The 21,166-nt window shown below is 42.2% G+C and overlaps 1 protein-coding gene across 2 annotated transcripts in view; it reads left to right on the forward strand.

The window, feature by feature from the left end:
* The first annotated feature begins 411 nt into the window (after positions 1-411).
* The window catches only part of GOSR2 (golgi SNAP receptor complex member 2), a 29,834-nt gene continuing 9,079 nt past the window's right edge, over positions 412-21,166 (forward strand). Inside the window, exons 1-4 of one of the 2 annotated variants that reach the window (XM_073607659.1) lie at positions 412-595; positions 5,509-5,573; positions 10,156-10,264; positions 19,298-19,430. In XM_073607659.1, the coding sequence (XP_073463760.1) occupies positions 567-595; positions 5,509-5,573; positions 10,156-10,264; positions 19,298-19,430 (336 nt within the window). In that variant the 5' untranslated portion in view covers positions 412-566. The remainder of the gene's footprint in view (positions 596-5,508; positions 5,574-10,155; positions 10,265-19,297; positions 19,431-21,166) is intronic. The other variant, XM_073607658.1, reaches the window with a different exon arrangement.

The following is a 21,166-nucleotide window of genomic DNA, read 5'->3' on the forward strand; positions in this document are numbered from 1 at the left end:
TTGGGTACAACGTCGCACGACCTCGCAATTGTCAGTTAAAGCGACGCAGTGCCGCATCGCAAAAAAACTAAATTCTTCCGGGGCTGAAGCGGTTAAACTCCATTATTTCTTGGCCTCAGCATGCTGAGACTTGTAGTCCTACAGAAGCTAATGTGCCACACAGGTTACCTCTCCAGCCTTCTACCACCTGCACCTACACAACAACAAAAAAAAACCGCCAAACCATCGTTTCCATAGCAGTGACCCACTATACCACACTGGGGGGTGTCCTAGTACTGCCTGACAAAACCACCTTCTCTGAACAAGAACTTCATCATGCTGCGGTGACTTCTATCCGACGAAAATAAACCAGTCAGACAATACGCTGCCTTTCCCTACGCCCACCTCCACAACGGAACGCAAACAGGCAGTAATGTAGACAGACCGGCAGCGGCAGGGCTCTGCCGGAACCCGGAAGTGATGACGTGTGCCGGCCAAAGTGGAGAAAGAAAAAAGCAGCTGATTACCTATTGATAAGTAATCGACAGCCGAGCGCTGAGTGGTGGCTGCAGGCAGGAGCTGGAGCCATGGAGGCTCTCTATCATCAGAGCAACAAGTGAGTCTGGCTGACAGGCAGGAATGATAGGAGTGAGTTCTGATAGATGTATAGGAGAAGGGGAGCACAGGGATCAGTGTGAATCATACAGGGAATGGGGCCATGACACTGACAGCCTGGACACATGGGAATGTCACTGGCATAGTGTTAGGAGATGTAGATTCTTATTGATTGCTTTGGACTTCTATATCTAAAGGCTTTGTATTTGGATAGAGTGGAGAGGGTTTAGAACACCTGTCAGGTTTTATTGCTGTCTGTGTCCCCATTAGAGAGATTCAACATATTTATTTGTCCTGTTTACCATTATTGTTAAAAGTGAAAGTAAAATTTGTGGGTTGTCACCAGAACAGGAAGATAAGGAAAATCTTCCAGTGGGGACACCAGTTGTGGTGACACCCAAGGATTTCCTCTCACTTCCTGTTTTGGCTATGGGACAGGAAGTGAAGGGAAATCTCTCCTATAGGACACAGATGGCAAAAAAAAAAAAAAAAAATCTGGCAGGGGTTATTACCCTCCCTTACCTTATCCAAAATGGGGAAAAAAAGTTTTATTTCTACTTTTAGGGAACCTGTGTTCATAGAAATATGAGAGCTGACTTTATAAAGATGGAGCTTCCCCGGCTGTCATCTTGCTGCTGTTGCATGGAGTCAATGGACTCAGAGAGGGTCATTTACTAAGACTGGTGCAGACAGAACAGCTGTGCCCGCCCAGCGCAGTGTAGAATTTTGGCATTGCCGAGTTGAATGAACTCCCACGCATGCGCAGGAGTGACGTCATCACGGCCCAGCCACTGGAAACTGTTGGCGATCGATTCCCGGAAGCCACCAGGCGAAAGACGACCGCAGCCACTGGGCAGCTCTGGAACAATCGCAGCGCTGGAGGGCGAGGGTGAGTATATGAGTATAGTTCTGCTCTAAGCCCTCGTTCACACCAGTGTGATTTGTCATGTGATTTGACAGTTCAAAATCCCATGACAAGCGGCACCCTATTTTCGGCAATGGAACCTTTCAAATCATTTGCGACGCTGAAAAAGGTTCCTGCACTAATTTTCTGCGATTTTTTTTTTTTTTTTTTTTTTTTTTTCTATTGCGTCTTGCACTGACTTCTGCTAAATGGAGCCGCAGTGAAATCGGAGCACCAAATCGCACTGATCTGTGTCTTTGAAATCACCCTGAAGTAGCACAGTTTCAAAACCGCACTGGTGTTAACCAGGTTTTACTGAACAAGCTGTAGATAGAAGATGATTGGTTATTATACACAGCAGCTCCAGATCCTGTCTTCTCCAATTTTAATGCATTTTCCCCTACTAGGTAGTGAATCCAGGATTAGGTGGATCAGAATGAAACGACATACAGCTGCACGATTAATCGCCAAGAATCGTTATTGCGATCCCCCCCCCCCGTCGCGATCTTTAAAAAAGTGTTTCACGATACTTGCTATGCAAAGAATTCTCTCTGCTCTTCTGAAGCCACAGCGCTCAAAAGAAAGGAAGGAAAAATCTGGGCAGTCTGCCAAGAATCAAAACATTCTTTAGCAGTTAAATTGAAGTATAAACATTGTAACAATTTGTACAGTACAATAGAACAGACTTGTGTGTAAGTGAGGAAAGTTTAACCACTTAACCGCTTCAGCCCCGGAAGAATTTACCTCCTTCCTGACCAGAGCACTTTTTGCGATTAGGCACTGTGTCGCTTTAACTGACAATTGCGCGGTCGTGCGACGTGGCTCCCAAACAAAATTGACGTCCTTTTTTTCCCACAAATAGAGCTTTCTTTTGGTGGTATTTGATCACCTCTGCGGTTTTTATTTTTTGCGCTATAAACAAAAAAATAGAGACAATTTAAAAAAAAAAAAAATGCATTCTTTTTTACTTTTTGCTATAATAAATATCCCCAAAAAATAATTAAAAAAACATTTTTTTTTTTTTCCCTCAGTTTAGGCCAATACGTATTCTTCTACATATTTTTGGTAAAAAAAAAATCGCAGTAAGCATTTATTAATTGGTTTGCGCAAAAGTTATAGCGTTTACAAAATAGGGGATCGTTTTATGGCATTTTTATTAATAATTTTTTTTTTTTTTTACTAGTAATGGCGGCGATCAGCGATTTTTTTTTTTTTTTTTTTTTTTTTTTTTTTTTTATTATGACTGCGACATTATGGCATTATGGCGGACACATCGGACATTTTTGACACATATTTGGGACCATTGTCATTTATACAGCAATCAGTGTTATAAAAATGCACTGATTCCTGTGTAAATGACACTGGCAGGGAAGGGGTTAACCACTAGGGGACGGGGAGGGGTTAAGTCATTACTAGGGAGTGTTTTCTACATGTAGGGGGGATGGGCTAGCTGTGACAGGTCACTGATCTCTGCTCCCCGATGACAGGGAGCAGAGATCAGTGACACTGTCACTAGGCAGAACGGGGAGATGCTGTTTACATCAGCATCTCCCCGTTTGTCCTCTCCGTGAGGCGATCGTGGGTATCCCCTCGGCGATCGAGTCCGCGTGACCCGCGACCCGACCCACGGAGCTCCCGGCCGGCGTGCACGCAATGGCACGGTGGGAAATTCAATGGGACTTACAGGTACGCCCATTTGCCCAGCCGTGCCATTCTGCCGACGTACATAGTCTTGCGTCGGTCGGGAAATGGTTAAACGCTAAACCTTTTTCTGACATTTGTTGGTTTCAAGTTAAAATCTTTTTTTTTTTTTTTTTGCTAGGAAATTATTTAGAACCCCCAAACATTTATATATATTTTATTTAGTAGAGACCCTAGAGAATAAAATGGTGGTTGTTGCAATATTTTATGTTGCACTGTATTTGCACAGCGGTCTTTCAAATGCAATTTTTTGGGGAAAAAATTACTTTAATAAATTAAAAAAAAAAAAAACAACTAACCAGTAAAGTTAGCCCAATTTTTGGTATAATGTGAAAGATTTTACGTTGCGAGAATCATGATCTTTTTATCCTAAGCAAAAAAAACGTGATTCTCATTTTGGCCAGAATCGTGCAGCTCTAACCTGACAGTGCATGGCCATCCCTTGAAAAAAAGTAGATCTGTGTGCCATTGGGGAGATTTACTTTCACTTCCTGTCCCATAGCCAAAACAGGATGTGAGAGGAAATCCCTCCAAAGTGAGGGAATCCCTGGTTGTCACCGGAACCAGTGTCCCCATTAGAAGATTTTCCCCTCTATTTCTGTTCTGATGACAACCCAAAGTTTCTGATTTTCTTACACTCTTAGTAATAATAGTAAACAGGACAAATCGAGAGGGCGAATCTTCGGGAACACAGACAGCAATAAAAACCTGACAGGTGTTCTAATCCCTCTCCACTCTATCCAAAACTAAAAGGAATGTTTTGCTTTTAGCTATACTATAAAATGGAACTAAAGCTCAAACTTTTTTTTTTGGATTTGAACAGAGTGTAGAGGGAGTAGAAACCCTTTTCAGGTTTTTATCACTGGCCGTTTTTCCGTTGAGAGAGTCACGTCTCGATTTGTCCCCCGTAACTATTATCAGAGGGAAATTTAAATAAAATTCAAAATTTTGCTCAAAAGAACAGGAACAGTGGGGAAATCTTCCAGTGGGGACACTTGGGGTTTCCTTCACTTTGGAATGCTTTCCTTTCACTTCCTAGTTTTAGTTATGGGACAAGAGGTGAAGGGAAATCTCCCCAAGAGGACACAGAAGGCAAAAATAAAATCACACGGGGTCAAAACCCTTCCTTACTATATCCAAAATGCAGAAAAATAGTTTTGGTCTAAATGGAAGTAAAAACCTTCACCTTACATTTAAAGTCGCCTAGTAGAAGATGACATCATAGGGTCCCAACACGGAATCCTGATAAGGCCCCTTTCACACGAGCGGTCCGATCATGTCCGCTAGGCGGATCCAATCACACCCTCCATTCTCCTCTATGGGTAGTCGGCTGTAACTGGACTTGTGTGCGTTTACACTTCCATCCCGCAAAAACAAACAGAAGGGGATCAGTTCCTCTCTGTCTGGCCAGATCGGGGGGCAGTCGGGTGTAAAGGGACCGCTGGTCCATCTATATCTGACTGCCGATAGAGCAGAACAAGCTGTGTCTGCGTTCGCTCTGCATAAGCGGAGCGGGCACGGATCTGTCATCTGGTTGCTCAGCTCAGCAGGGGATCAGCGGACGGATCCCCTGCTAAGAAAAACCGGATCCAGCCTGTTTGAAAGGATCCCAAACTCCACTAAGGTGGGGCACAGTGACATCATTCGCTTCTAGGCAAGTGCATCGGAATTGAAGGGGATAGGCAAGGTCAGAATTTTACAGTGGGGGTTTTTTTTTTTTTTTTTTGCTTTAATGAAGTAGTTTTGTTCAGGGGTCAGTGGGTAGGTAATAAGCAGACACTGCATTTTTATGAGAAGTCCCCTTTAAACATTAAAGTGTCTCTCCAGCCAGAGTTTTTTGTTTTTTTTTTTAATTCAGTTATAAAGTGTGAAAGTGACAGATCCTGTCGGGTTTTTATTGCTCATTCGAGAAATGGCCAGCATAACAAAAATTAGCCTCTGAAGTCCAAAGCCTTTATTGATGTTCAAATAAAGTGCAATAAAATAAAGCACAAAAAGAAGGTATATCCACCAATATGATCTATCAAGGGTCTCAAACTGGCAGCCCTCCAGATGTTGCAAAACTACAAGTCCCATGAGGCATTGCAAGGCTGACAGTTACAAGCATGACTCCCACAGGCAGTGGCATGATGGGACTTGTAGTCTGGCAACAGCTGGAGGGCCGCCAGTTTGAGACCCCTGATTATCATTCTATATGCTTGTTTTTTGCACTTTATTTCATTGCATGTTGCATGACTGCTAGCTATATTTTACCGTTTTTTTTTTTCTTTTTTTTTTTTAATTTACTATGACCCACCTTTCTCTCATAGACATGTCCATGAGGTTCAGTCTCATATGGGACATCTAGAGACAGCTGACAAACAGTCCGTACATCGTAAGTGTCTTGATTTTTCCATATGTGTAAGATGCAGGAACATGATTATGATCGTACTCACATTCAATTAGAAGCGTCCCTAATGCTGGTGACTGCTTTTTTATTTGAAATCTTCTGTCCTCCAACCCCCCCCCCCCCCCCCCCAACTCTTTGCAGCTGGCAGGTGTTCTAATCTATCTCAACTCTGCCCAAAACTTAAATAAAAAGTTTTGCTTTAGTTATATTTATCCAATGCAGGGTCCACAGCCCTGCACTAAATGTGAGGATGCTAAGGAATAGTTCACTGTTTGAGAATTGGGGAGTACCCACTGCTGTAGTAGCAGGATTTTTGCTTTCCCTCTAGTTGGGCTTTAATTCATATGTCCTACCAACACTTTGCATGTTGAGTGACATCAGTAGAATCCTAATTCACTTTCATGGCTGCAGCTTCTTCTGTGGCTTAACTATTTGCCGATCGCACACTGTAGTTATACTGCTGCAGTGCAGGGCGGCTGTGCATTGCCCGGAGGCTGTGCTGTGTTTTGTCACAGCACATGCCGATCACTGGGTCCCGGCCAATGATTATTCGCCAGCACCCGGTGATTGGTTCTAAATTTTGTTTGGGTACGGCGTTGCATGACGGCATAATGTGGCGCAGTGACGCATAGCAAAAAATGGCCTGGTCATGAAGGGGGAAAAACCTTATGGAGCTGGAGTGGTTAAAGAAGTGTGGGATTAAAAAAAAAAAAAAAAAACCTTCATAATGAACTATGTGGCTGCAGCATTGGTCCGATGCTGCAGCTGTCCCTCCGCCGGCACTAAGTCTTGGAACTGAGCGATTGCATGATCGCTCGGTTCTCAGTCTTCACTGAGCAGAGCAGCTGCTCTGCTGCTCCAGTGCTCACTGGGGTGCCAGGCTGTGGAGAGGGCGGGAGCAGCTGGCTCAGGCACTCGGAAGCATTTTGACATCAGCTGACGGCGGGTTTTAGCCTACTGACAGCTGAATCTCAGCCAAAGAAGTGCAAAAATATGTGCACTCCTGTGACCCAGAAGATAAGAATGGCCAAAAAAGCTTTGACTCTACTTCTTCTTTTAGGTCAGGTGAGACAAAACCAGAGTACCACAAAACCACCTTTTTTACTGTGAATTAAATGTTTGTTAACTTTATTGCCCCTCCTCCACCACTCTTCAGTTTTAACATAGGGGAAGCAGACCTAACATAACAGTTACAAGTAGTAGGCATAGCCTTTATGTGTAACAAGGAAATATGGCTGCCCCCATGTACTTGTATAAATTCTAATTATACATATAAACAAGGTTTCCAAAACATTAACACATATTGATAAGATTTTGTTTACACCCGGTAATATATTATAATATACAGTGGGGACAGAAAGTATTCAGACCCCCTTAAATTTTTCACTCTTTGTTATATTGCAGCCATTTGCTAAAATCATTTAAGTTCATTTTTTTCCCTCATTAATGTACACACAGCAGCCCATATTGACAGAAAAACACAGAATTGTTGACATTTTTGCAGATTTATTAAAAAAAAACCTGAAATATCACATGTTCCTAAGTATTCAGACACTTTGCTGTGACACTCATATATTTAACTCAGGTGCTGTCCATTTCTTCTGATCATCCTTGAGATGGTTCTACACCTTCATTTGTGTCCAGCTGTGTTTGATTATACTGATTGGACTTGATTAGGAAAGCCACACACCTGTCTATATAAGACCTTACAGCTCACAGTGCATGTCAGAGCAAATGAGAATCATGAGATCAAAGGAACTGCCTAAAGAGCTCAGAGACAGGATTGTGGCAAGGCACAGATCTGGCCAAGGTTACAAAAAATTTCTGCTGCACTTAAGGTTTCTAAGAGCACAGTGGCCTCCATCATCCTTAAATGGAAGACGTTTGGGACGACCAGAACCCTTCCTAGAGCTGGCCGTCCAGCCAAACTGAGCTATCGGGGGAGAAGAGCCTTGGTGAGAGAGGTAAAGAAGAACCCAAAGATCACTGTGGCTGAGCTCCAGAGATGCAGTCGGGAAATGGGAGAAAGTTGTAGAAAGTCAACCATCTCTGCAGCCCTCCACCAGTTGGGGCTTTATGGCAGAGTGGCCCGACGGAAGCCTCTCCTCAGAGCAAGACACATGAAAGCCTGCATGGAGTTTGCTAAAAAACACCTGAAGGACTCCAAGATGGTGAGAAATAAGATTCTCTGGCCTGAAGAGACCAAGATAGAACTTTTTGGCCTTAATTCTAAGCGGTATGTGTGGAGAAAACCAGGCACTGCTCATCACCTGTTCAATACAGTCCCAACAGTGAAGCATGGTGATGGCAGCATCATGCTGTGGGGGTGTTTTTCAGCTGCAGGGACAGGACGACTGGTTGCAATCGAGAGAAAGATGAATGTGGCCAAGTACAGGTATATCCTGGACGAAAACCTTCTCCAGAGTGCTCAGGACCTCAGACTGGGCCGAAGGTTTACCTTTCAACAAGACAATGACCCTAAGCACACAGCTAAAATAATGGAGTGGCTTCACAACAACTCCGTGACTGTTCTTGAATGGCCCAGCCAGAGCCCTGACTTAAACCCAATTGAGCATCTCTAGAGAGACCTAAAAATGACTGTCCACCAACGTTTACCATCCAACCTGACAGAACTGGAGAGGATCTGCAAGGAGGAATGGCAGAGGATCCCCAAATCCAGGTGTGAAAAACTTATTGCATCTTTCCCAAAAAGACTCATGGCTGTATTAGATCAAAAGGGGGCTTCTACTAAATATTGAGCAAAGGGTCTGAATACTTAGGACCATGTGATATTTCAGTCTTTCTTTTTTAATAAATCTGCAAAAATGTCAACAATTCTGTGTCTTTCTGTCAATATGGGGTGCTGTGTGTACATTAATGAGGAAAAAAATGAACTTAAATGATTTTAGCAAATGGCTGCAGTATAACAAAGAGTGAAAAATTTAAGGGGGTCTGAATACTTTCTGTCCCCACTGTATATGGGGGGAAAAAAAGTATTTGATCCCCTGCTGATTTTGTACGTTTGCCCACTGACAAAGAAATGATCAGTCTATACTTTTATAATATAATTTTAATGGTAGGTTTATTTTAACAGTGAGAGACAGAATAACAACAATAATATCCAGAAAAACGCATTTCAAAAAAGTTAAAAATTGATTTGCATTTTAATGAGTGAAGTAAGTTTTTGATCCCCTGTCACTCAGCAAGATTTCTGTCTCCCAGGTGTCTTCTATGCAGGTAACAAGCTGAGATTAGGTGCACTCTCTGAGCCTAGGTTCACATAGCGATTTGGCATGTTAAATCGGCGGCTATTCCCGGCAATGGCACCGTCCGAATCGGTGTGACACCGACTTTGCGGCGCCGCACCATTTCCCAAAAGTAGTTTCTGTACTACGTTCGGGTGCGATTTGTATAGACATCTGTGAAGCAACCCACACAGATGTCTCTGAAATCGCCCCCGAAGTCGGGACTGACATGCGGGAATTAAATTCGGTTGAACTTGCACGATTTCAATCCCGCTGTCAGTGTGAACCTGGGCTAATCTCAGCTTGTTACCTGTATAAAGACATCAGTCCACACATGTACAGGCCCGTCTGAAGTTTGCTAATGAACATCTGAATGGTACAGAGAGGAACTGGATGAAAGTGTTGTGGTCAGATGAGACCAAAATCGAGCTCTTTGGCATCATCTCAACTCACTGTGTTTGGAGGAGGAGGAATGCTGCCTATGACCCCAAGAACACCATCCCCACCGTTAAACATGGAGGTGGAAACATTATGCTTTTGGGGTGTTTTTCTGCTAAGGGGACAGGACAGCATCAAAGGGACAATGGACGGGGCCATGTACCATCAAATCTTGGGCGCGAGAACCTCCTTCCTTCAGCCAGGGCATTGAAAATGGGTCATGGATGGGTATTTGAGCATGACAATGACCCAAAACACACGGCCAAGGCAACAAAGGAGTGGTTCAAGAAGAAGCACATTCAGGTCCTGGAGTGGCCTAGCCAGTCTCCAGACCTCAATCCCATAGAAAATATGTGAAGGGAGCTGAAGGTTCAAATTACCATACATTAGCCTCGAAACCTTAAGGACTTGGAGAGGATCTGCAAAGAGGAGTGGGACAAAATCCCTCCTGAGATGTGTGCAAACCTGGTGGCCAACTACAAGAAACGTCTGACCTCTGTGATTGCCAACAAGGATTTTGCGACTAAGTCATGTTTTGTAAAGGGGTCAAATCCTTATTTCACTCATTAAAATAGAAATCAATTTATAACTTTTTTGACATGCGTTTTTTTTTTTTTTTGTTCTGTCTCTCACTGTTAAAATAAACCTACCAATAAAATTATTGACTGATCATTTCTTTGTCAGTGGGCAAACGTATAAAATCAGCAGGGGAACAAATACTTTTTTCCCTCACTGTATTACTCCATGTCCTTAAATATAACTGTCTGTTGTACGGTACGGTACTATGGATTTATATTTTACACACCACAGGAAGAGGTTAAGCATTAGATTCATAAGTTTTCAAAATTAGTCATGTGATCTTCTTCCCTTTAATTTCCTACCAGTCGTGGAGAATGAAATTCAAGCAAGAATAGACCAGATCTTTAGTAACTTGGAACGATTGGAGATCCTTTGTAGCAAAGAGCCTCCCAGCAAAAGGCAGAATGCTAAACTGTGAGTATAACGGTAAACCACTGGAGCGTCCATTGTCTCCCTAAACCACTGATGCAAAAATTGTTAATTCACCTTTGCACCACGTTCTTCCATCATTTAAAATGATCCTTCATTTGTGCAATATTTTGTAATTGACCTTAAGCGTCATACTTTACTCTTAGGACACCTCCCAATCACACCTACTATGGCCAAAGTTCACCCCTTCAAATTACTGAGTTTAGGTGTTTCCAATGAAGGGTGCTCAGTGGCGGCTGGTACTCAAAATTTTCGGGGGTGGGCACTGTGAGCCCCCCCCCCCCATGCCTGTTTGCCATCTGCCCGGCACTTACCCTGTCTCGGTTGCGGGTCAGGCAGGCATGCAGGTGACGGCGGTGAGCGGTGGGACCTTGCAGCAGGTCAGACAGCTTCTGTGCGGCGGCACCTGTGTCCCCCGTGCATCTCCTCCCCTCCTCCCGATAGGCGTCCAATCATAGCGCCTGTCCTTTCAGCCAATCAGGTGACGGGTAACAGACCTGCGCACCTGATTGGCGGAGAGGCGGTTCAGTGTTAGGAAAGCGAATATTCATTCACTTTTCTAACACACCCTCGTGGTAACAATCTTGGGAAGGCCCTTTTTGTTCCAGCATGAGCGTTCCCCTGTCCAAACCATGCTATATGGAGATGACTTTGTGGTGTGTAGCAATATGGGTGGTCTGCACAGATTTCTGAACTTAACCCTACTGAAGGCCTTTGGGATTAAATTGGAACGCCAATTGCGAAACTTGTCTCCTAATCCAAAATCCACACCTGAACTTGCAAATGCTCATTTGGCTGAATGGGCAAAAATTCCCACAGGCATGCTCCACAATTTTGTGGAAATCCTTCCCAGGAGAGTGGAGACTGGTATAACCCCAACAACAGAGACCACGCCATGGTTTAAGAATGCAATGTCCAAACACTTCTTATAGGTGTGACACTTAGGTGTCCACTCAGTGGCTCCATATTTCATCTTGCGAAGAACTAGATCGGCAGTGCAAATATACTGCTATTGTACCCTGCATATTTGCCCATGTTTAAGATATCTATTCAAAGGGTTTTATTGCAGTCCATACTGGAACACTAGCAACCAAGCCCTCATAGAGGGGGATTCCTTGGCCCCAATGTGTCGGATACTGCTTTTTCACTGGTTGTGATTTCACTGTCAAGAGTAAGCCCTTGTTCACCCTAAACGCGGGTTTCAAATCATGCAAGTTCAGCTAAACTCACACGATTTCAAACCCGCATTTCATTGCGAGTTCGGGGACAATTTGAAAGACATCTGTGCAGGTTCATGTACAGATGTCTATTGAAATCGCCCCTGAAGTTGCCAAAAGTAGTGCAGGAACTACTTTTGTAAAACAGTGCGGTGCCGCAAAGTCGGCGTAGCACTGATTGGGACAGTGCCATTGCCGGCAATAGGCTGCAATTTGCCATGCGATTATTTATTTATTTTTATTTATTTATTTATTTATTTTTTGACATGTCAAATCGTGCCGATGTTAAGGGGGGCTGAAGGATATATGGACTTTTGAACTGACTGGATATTGTTTTTCCTGTTCACAAACAGTGGATATAAAAAGTCCACACACCCCTGCTAAAATGTCAGGTTTCTATGATGTAAAAAAAATGAGACAAAGATTAAATCATTTCAGAGTTTTTCCACTTTTTAAAGTGACCTATAAACTGTACAACTCAATTGAAAAACAAACTGAAATCTTTTAGGGGGGGAAGTAAAAATAAAAAAAAATAAATAAAATAATGCGGTTGCAGAGGTGTGCACACCATCTTATAACTGGGGATGTATCTGTGTTCAGAATTAACCAATCACATTCAAACTCATGTTAAATAGGAGTCAGTACACCCCTGCCATCATTTTAAAGTGCCTCTGATGAACCCCAAATAAAGTTCAGCTGTTCTAGTAGGTCTTTCCTGACATTTTGTTAGTTGCATCCTACAGCAAAAGCCATGGTCTGCAGAGAGCTTCCAAAGCATCAGAGAGATCTCATTGGTAAAAGGTATCAGTCAGGAGAAGGGTACAAAAGGATTTCCAAGGCATTAGATATACCATGGAACACAGTGAAGACCGTCATCAAGTGGAGAAAATATGGCACAACCGTGACATTACCAAGAACTGGACGTCCCTATAAATTTGATGAGAAGAAAGCTGGTCAGGGAGGCTGCCAAGAGGCCTACAGCAACATTAAAGGAGCTGCAGGAATATCTGGCAAGTACTGGCTGTGTGGTACACGTGACAACAATCTCCCGTATTCTTCATATGTCTGGGCTGTGGGGTAGAGTGGCAAGACGGAAGCTTTTTCTTATTAAGAAAAACATCCAAACCCGGCTAAATTTTGCAAAACACACATCTGAAGTCTCCCAAAAGCATGTGAGAAAATGTGTCATGGTCTGTTGAAACCAAGGTTGAACTTTTTGGCTATAATTCCAAAAGATATGTTTGTTGCAAAAACAACACTGCACATCACCAAGAGAACACCATACACACTGTGAAGCATGGTGGTGGCAGCATCATGCTTTGTGTCTGTTTTTCTTCAGCTGGAACAGGGGCCTTAGTCAAGGTAGAGGGAATTATAAACCGTTCCAAATACCAGTCAATATTGTCACAAAACCTTCAGTCTTCTGCTAGAAAGCTGAACATGAAGAGGAACTTCATCTTTCAGCATGACAACGACCCAAAGCATACATCCAAATCAAAAAAGCAATGGCTTCACCAGAAAAAGATTAAAGTTTTGGAATGGCCCAGACTTGAAATCTGATTGAAAATCTGTGGGGTGATCTGAAGAGGGCTGTGCACAGGAGATGCCCTCACAGTCTGACAGATTCTGGAGTGTTTTTGCAAAGAAGAGCGGGCAAATGTTGCTAAGACAAGATGCCCCATGCTGATAGACTCCTACCCCAAAAGACTACTGAGTGCTGTAATAAAATCAAAAGGTGCTTCAACACAGTATTAGTATAAGGGTGTGCACACTTATGCAAACATATTATTTTTGTTTTTTATTTTTACTTCCCTCCACCTAAAATATTTCAGTTTGTTGTTCAACTGAGTTGTACAGTTTATAGGTCACATTAAAGGTGGAAAAAGTTCTGAAATGATTTATCTTTTGTCATTTTTTTTACATCACAGAAACCTGAGATTTTTAACAGGGGTATGTAGACTTTTAATATATCCATGTATGACTTTTTCTATATTATGTATACTTCTCAAGTCAGGTATGTCCCCCTCACATTTTCATGTTTTCCGAGCAACCGGGATTCATTTGACAAGAACTACTATCGACCTGTATTTGAAGAAAGTCAAGCTTTAAGTCCAGCACCTCCTTTTTATTTTATTTCGTTCCACAATTTTTCATCTTGGCAGTTGTGTTCTGCCTCAGTAGCTAAATGATTATAGTTTCTGTTGTTCTGAATCTGAGCCAAGACAATGCAGTGAAATGTATAACATGGTCCCTTTGCCCGCTTCTTCAGAGAACACTGCAGCTTTCAGTTAAAGTGGAAGGTTAAAATACCAACCATTTAATGTGGAACCCCTTGAAATAATTTCCTTTTGATTTTGGATAAAGTAAGGATTGATAAAAATATAGATTTGTGTCAGTGTCTATAGCCCAATTAATGACATCTTTGCTCCCTTCCTGTCCCATTGATGGCAACAGAAAGTGAGGGTAAATATCCCAGACGGGGACACAATAAAAAAAAAAAACAACTGAGGTTTTAACCATTCCCTATTCTTTCTAAAGCTAAGAAAATTGTGTGGCTGGTGATGCAATATTCGTTTTTTTGGCTTTCTATCACTTTTTTGTCAACTTTATTTTTATGTCAGTCCCAGACAGTCATTTTGTAGACATCTTTAGCTACTATTGATATCAAGTATAGCATCTGATAGACTTATAATGTGTGCCTTGAACAATCTTTCTCATTAAAAAAAAGTCTAACTTTTTTTTTTCCTGCCAAACAAATCTTATGTTTAAAGCAGAATTCCCTTTATTTGCTAAAAATTTAAATTAGGCAACTGAGGTGTTTAAAATATTTTAAATGCAGCTTTTGTTGCAATACTCTCCTCTTCTTTATCTTTCCTGCTTTAAATAAAAGGTGGGGGTGATTGGCAGATGACTTGAAGTGTGGGACAGAATGATAATCTTAAAGCAGTATTAAACCAAAAAGCAAAGATTTTATTATATTCCAGCTTACCAATGCTTAGACGTGATGGCTGCATTCTTTTTTCCTTTTTTAGGCTTTTTTTTTTTTTGCCCTGGTGATCCAGCCAGTAAGTCTGTTATATAGTTAGTCAGGCTGAAAATAGACAAGTCCATCCAGTTCAACCAATAAAAAAAAAAAAAAAAAATCATACAATCCCATATACACAATCCTAGACCCACAGTTGATCCAGAGGAATGCAAAAAAAAAAAACAAGTAAAGCATGATCCAATTTGCTACAGCAGGGGAAACGATTCCTTCCTGATGTCCCGAGTGGCAATCGGATTTTCCCTGGATCAACTTTACCTATAAATGTTAGTATCCAGTTATGTACATTTTAGGAATTAATCCAGGCCTTTTTTTTTTTTTTTTTTACCCACTTCCCGTCCGCCCTATAGCGGATTGACGTCCAGCAGGATAACATGCCGCCGCGCGCCCATCGCGGCGATTGGTGTGTCAGCCTGACACACCGCTCTACCGATCTTGGTAAAGAGCCTCCAGCGGAGGCTCTTCACCACGTGATCAGCCGTGTCCAATCACGGCTGATCACGCTGTCAATGGGAAGAGCCGTTGATCGGCTTTTCCTCACTCGCGTCTGAGAGACGCGAGTAGAGGAGAGCCGATCGGTGGTTCTCCTGACAGGGGGGGGGGGGGTCTGCGCTGATTGTTTATCAGCGCAGCCCCCCCTCAGATCACCACACTGGACCACCAGGGATCGCCACTAGGACCACCAGGGAAGGGGCAACATGTGGATGGCCAGGTATGTACCCCATGGCCATCCACATGTGCCCAATCTGTGCCAATCCGTGCCCACAAATGGGCACTGATTGGCACCATTATGTTTTAGTTATGCCCAGCAATGCCACCAATTTTATCAGTGCCACCAATCAGTGTCATCAGTGCCACCTGTCATTGCCCATCGGTGCCACCTATCAGTGCCACCCATAAGGACCAATCAATGCCACCTATGAGTGCCCATCAGTGCCGCCTATCAGTGCCCATCAGTCCCACCTATCAGTGCCACCTCATCGGTGCCCGTCAGTGCAGCCATATCAGTGCCCATCATTGAAGAAGAAAACGTACTTATTTACATAAAATTTTAACAGAAACAAAGAAAAACCTTTTTTTTTAAATTTTTCGGTCTTTTTTTATTTGTTGTGCAAAAAATAAAAACCGCAGAGGTGATCAAATACCACGAAAAGAAAGCTCTATTTGTGGGAACAAAATTATAAAAAATTTGTTTGAGTACAGTGTTGCATGACCGCGCAATTGTCATTCAAATTGCGACAGCGCTGAAAGCTGAAAATTGGTCTGGGCGGGAAGGTGTCTAAGTGCCTGGTATTGAAGTGGTTAAAGCAATCTACTGAGCTGGCCAGAACCACCTCCTGGAGGGAGCCCACATTTTCACACCTCTAATTCCGCGTACACACGATCGGACATTCCGACAACAAAATCCTGGATTTATTTCCGACGGATGTTGTCTCAAATTTGTCTTGCATACACCCGGTCGCACAAACCTTGTCGGAAATTCCGAACGTCAAGAACGCGGTGATGTACAACACGTACGACAAGCCGAGAAAAATGAAGTTCAATAGCCAGTGCGGCTCTTCTGCTTGATTCCGAGCATGCATGGAATTTTGTGCGTTGGAATTGTGTACACATGATCGGAATTTCCGACAAAGGATTTTGTTGTCGGAAAATTTGAGAACCAGCTCTCCAATTTTTGTTGTCGGAAATTCCGACAACAAATGTCCAATGGAGCTTACACACGGTCGGAATTTCCGACAACAAGCTCACATCGAACATTTGTTGTCGGAAATTCCGACCGCGTGTACGCGGCATTACTGTGACGAAAACTTTCTGTATTTGGAGATTAAATCTTTTTTTCCTCTAGACATAAAGAGTGCCCTCTTGTCCTCTGTGATGACCTTAAAGTGAATATTGTACATGTTGATCATATTCCCCCTTAATCTCCTCTTCTCAAGAGGGAATAAATTCTGTCCCTCTAACCCAGGGATCCTCAAACTACGGCCCTCCAGCTGTTATGGAACTACACATCCCATGAGGCATTGTAAAATACTGACATTCACAGACATGACTAGGCATGATGGGAATTGTAGTTCCTGAACAACTGGAGGGCGGTAGTTTGAAGACCCCTGCTCTAACCTTTCCTCATAGCGGAGCTCCTCTATGCCTCTTAGTCTGTTTTTCAAAAAAACAAGCTGTCCTGCAGATGTAGCAGTTACAGGGCTGAGAAAAACCATTTAAACACCTACAGCTGTGCTTACAATGATCAGCTCTTGTTTATGTAAAATATTTACCCCCCCCCCCCCAATTTTTTTATTCTGTAACTGTCAACGAAGTGTTAGCTGGAGTTCAGCTTAGTTTGGTAGTGTATCTAAATCTGCTAGTGCATCTAACAGTCCCCTCCCTCCAGATTAACAATGCTGCTGTCCAAAGGTGCTCTCTGTGCTCCTTCATCCAGAGGGGGGGGGGCACTCTGGGGGTGTGTTACCTGCCAGATCACCAGGTAAAATGGGATGGGGGTTTTAAGGAAGCCTAAAAAAAGAGAAAACTAATGCAGCCACCCTATCTAAAGATTGGTAAGTTTTAATATGTTTATATTTTTGGTTTTGGGTTTAATATTCTGTAAATCTAAGCTTGCAGGCAAAGGAAATGGGCATAGGTAGTATCTAAGATCTTTCAGTTATCTTAAGGCTAAAAAACAGAGATGCAAAGTGATCAGAAAATGTCAGAAAATTGGTCAAATTCCAGTTCTAAATGTGTTGTCGTGGGCAGTGTTCATTTACATTAAATCAATCAAGGGTCCACCTATTTGGATAAAAATTGGAAGGATTTTTACATTACATAGTTGATTAATGAGATGGAGATGTGCAAGAAATTGTGCAGTCAGCAAAAACACAAATTTTTGTTGCAATCGCACATTTCTTAAAATTGTTAGTATCTGTCCAAAGACAACTTTTAAATTGGAGACCAGTCGGTGCCCTTTACAACCTTGTAATGATCTACATTTTTCCTGTCGTCCACTTTTACCAACATGACTCAGATATGGCACCTATTGTCGAGAACCTACCTGGAATGGGTTAAGAAGATAAACTCTACTGGTATGAAACGGAAGCAAAAATAATTTCTTTACAATTCTCTGCTTCCATAATTCTAATTATTTTTTTTATGGTTTAAAAATGCCTCAGATCCTATCTGCCGTTATAACCTGGACTTCAAAAAGGGTTGGAAATGGACAAGAATAATAATTTACTAAAGAGAGGGGGAGGTAAGGAGTGAGAACTGCAATACCTATGTAGCTGGCATGCACACTCCCCCCCCCCCCCCCCCCCTGCTTCGGATTCCACACACACCCCCAGGGCGGTTTTGGGAAGCTTTTAAATGATTCAGGTCAGGAGAAGGGCTTGAAACAGGTTTCCTGTGTATGGTTCTGTGATAGCAAGTCAAGTTTCCATACTGAGCAGGTAGTTACCACCATTAACCCACAGTGCACCAGGACAAAAGAGAGCACAGCCAGGAAATGAGCAATTGGGATTTGCCTGCGTAAAGATATATTTGGGAAATAGTTGGCAAATCTTTGCTTACAGTAAACGATACATTTAAAAAAAATTTTAAAAATACAAATATATATATATATATATACAAGGGGTCCCCGGGTTACAAACAAGATAGGGACTTTAGGTTTGTTCTTAAGTTGAATCTGTTTGTAAGTCGGAACAGGTACATTTTTTAATTGTAGCTCCAGCCAAAAAAATCTATTTTTAAGTTTTGTAGATAGCATAGGGAAGGGTTATCACCCCTGTAACATTTGTTTTGCTGTCTGTGCCCCTGTTCAGAAGATTTCACCTCACTTTCTGTCCCAATGACAATTGGATTTTGAAAATTTGGGGTTATTAGGGAAATAAGGATTGGTGATAAAGCATCAGTGGAGACACCTTTTTCCCATATTAACTCTTACAGGAGTGAATTTCCCTTCCTAGGGGTAGATTTCCTCTCACTTCTTGTTGTCTCCCTCCGTTTGTAAGTAGGAGTCGTTTGTAAGTCGGATGTTTGTAAGTAGGGGACCCCCTGTATATATATATATATATATATATATATATATATATATATATATATATATATATATATATATATATATAAATATAATGTATGGTTGTTTGTTGTTTTTTTAATATACATTTTATGATTATTTTATGTTCAGTCCCAAAAAATATTTTTAAGGCTTGTGTTTACCATTTGCAGCCAGCTAGCGACAAGGTAAGTGCATTCAGTCATCTCCATAGGCACTTTTTTATAGTTTTTTTGTTAGAAACAGGCAGCAGTATAAATCGCAGAGGTGCACATCCTTCTTTCCTCACTGCTTTCAGAGAAAGAAATGTATTTTGCAAAGGCTACCAAAAAAAAAAAATAGCATGCGAAGTGTAAGCCATGGATTCATGTATCCATTCCGCTATATCATCCAAGGCAATTCTTCCCTAGGCTTTTTGCAGGGCTACTTGGTAGGACTGCAGCCTCTTGTCTTATCATTTTAGTGTTTTGCAACCACTCTCTTTCTCTAATGCTCCAGTGAATTTGGAAAGAGAGTAGTGCTTGAGCCACTGAACACCTTGATCTGCATTTTTGCAGGCTTAGACTTGTGTCATTTTAAATATGTCTTAGGTCTTCGGATTTAGATAGAAGCAAACCAAGCATGTGCAAAAGATGAACACCAGCATGAGATTTAGCAAAACTCCCTATGTGGATAATAAGTTAACCCTTCTTCTGCAATTTTTGTCTTGATAGCCGGGTAGACCAGTTGAAATATGACGTGCAGCATCTACAGACAGCACTGAGAAACTTTCAACATCGGCGCTATGCCAGAGAACAACAGGATAAGGAGCGTGAGGAGCTGCTGACACGGAATTACACCACCAATGTAAGTTTCACTTCCTAAATTGCCCACATTTATTCATACCATAGACATATGAATTGATAACTAGTTTCACCTCTCAGCTGCATCTAGACCCATTTTATTAAAGTCCAGGCTAAAATCTCTAATGGGTAGGTCCCCTACAAATCTGTATTTCAGGGGCTTAAGCTGGTCCATAGCAGGAACCAGCCTAATTTCAATCCACCTAGGGGCAGGCTGGTTGTATTGAAGTCGATGCATTGACTTCTGTACAACCAGCCTGTCTGTTTTGGGGTTTTTTTTGCCCACTCATCGCCAACATTTATAGCTACCAGCAGTGATCATTGTATTCTGCCAGTGGGGAAGGCTCCCTTCTGGCAGAACAAAATGGCTCTGGGGAAACTGAACAATTTTCTTTCCTTCAACCCATGGTTGAAGGAAAGAAAATTGCATAATGTATGGCCTGCTATGCCCTGCATAAGTCCCCCTGTCCATCACTGTAATTGATGCAGTGGGATCCTTCCTCTCGCCCCTACCCCTATGTAGGCAGAGTATGAGAGTAAGGGTCCTGCTGCCCTGATTACATTTATGATAAGCTGGACTCCAGGACCATTTGGGTGCCTGTTGGGCCAACTGCCCCATTTTTTAATACGGATTAAATCAGCCCTGGAATTTCCTGGAGCCTTACACTTCTCAAAAGTTCCTGGCTCTTCCCCACTCTGCCATAGTCTCACCCCCTCTGTTGCACCAAAATGTATTCTCTTTATGTTTTATATCCTCCTGTTCACAAACGGATATCTAAATGCTGAAGTGCCTATCTAATATACCCATGGTTTAACTCTCAGCATCCACCAGAAACTGAAATGGTGGACTGACCCTGTTTCATTTCCCCAGCAAATTAAATATAAAACCCAACTGGGTTCAAATTTTGGTTTCATTTTTAAAACCTCATCTTCTTATAGAATCTCTTGGGTGGTAAGAGAGCTCTACCTTCACTCCATTTAATTCTTTGTATTTAGAGTGGATGTAAAAAGTCTACACAAAGACAAGACAAAGATAAATCATTTTAGAACTTTTTCCACTTTTTTAATGTGACTTATAAACTGTACAACTCAGTTGAAAAACAACCTGAAATCTTTTAAGGGGGGGAGTAAAAATAAAAAACTAAAATAATGTGGTTGCATAACTATGCACACCCTCTTATAATTGGGGATGTAGCTGTGTTCAGAATTAAGCAATCACATTCAAACTCATGTTAAATAGGAGTCAGTACACACCTGCCATCATTTAAAGTGCCTCTGATTAACCCCAAATAAAGTTCAGCTGTTCTAGTAGGTCTTTCCTGGCATTTTCTTATTTGCATCCTACAGCAAAAGCCTTGGCCAGCAGAGAGCTTCCAAATCATCACAGGGATCTCATTGTTAAAAGATATCAGTCAGGAGAAGGGTACAAAAGAATTTCCACGGCATTAGATCTACCATGGAGCACAGTGAAGACAGTCATCATCAAGTGGAGAAAAGATGGGACAACAGTGACATTACCAAGAACGGGGACATCCCTCCAAAATTAATGAGAAGAAAACTGGTCAGGGAGGCTGCCAAGAGGCCTACAGCAACATTAAAGGAGCTGGAGGAATATCTGGCAAGTACTGGCTGTGTGGTACATGTGACACCAACCTTCCGTGTTCTTCATATGTCTGGGCTTTGGGGTAGAGTGGCAAGACGGAAGCATTTTCTTACCAAGAAAAACATCCAAACCTGGCT

Source organism: Aquarana catesbeiana, linkage group LG12 (genome assembly GCF_042186555.1).
Source record: "Aquarana catesbeiana isolate 2022-GZ linkage group LG12, ASM4218655v1, whole genome shotgun sequence".
Lineage (NCBI taxonomy): Eukaryota > Metazoa > Chordata > Amphibia > Anura > Ranidae > Aquarana > Aquarana catesbeiana.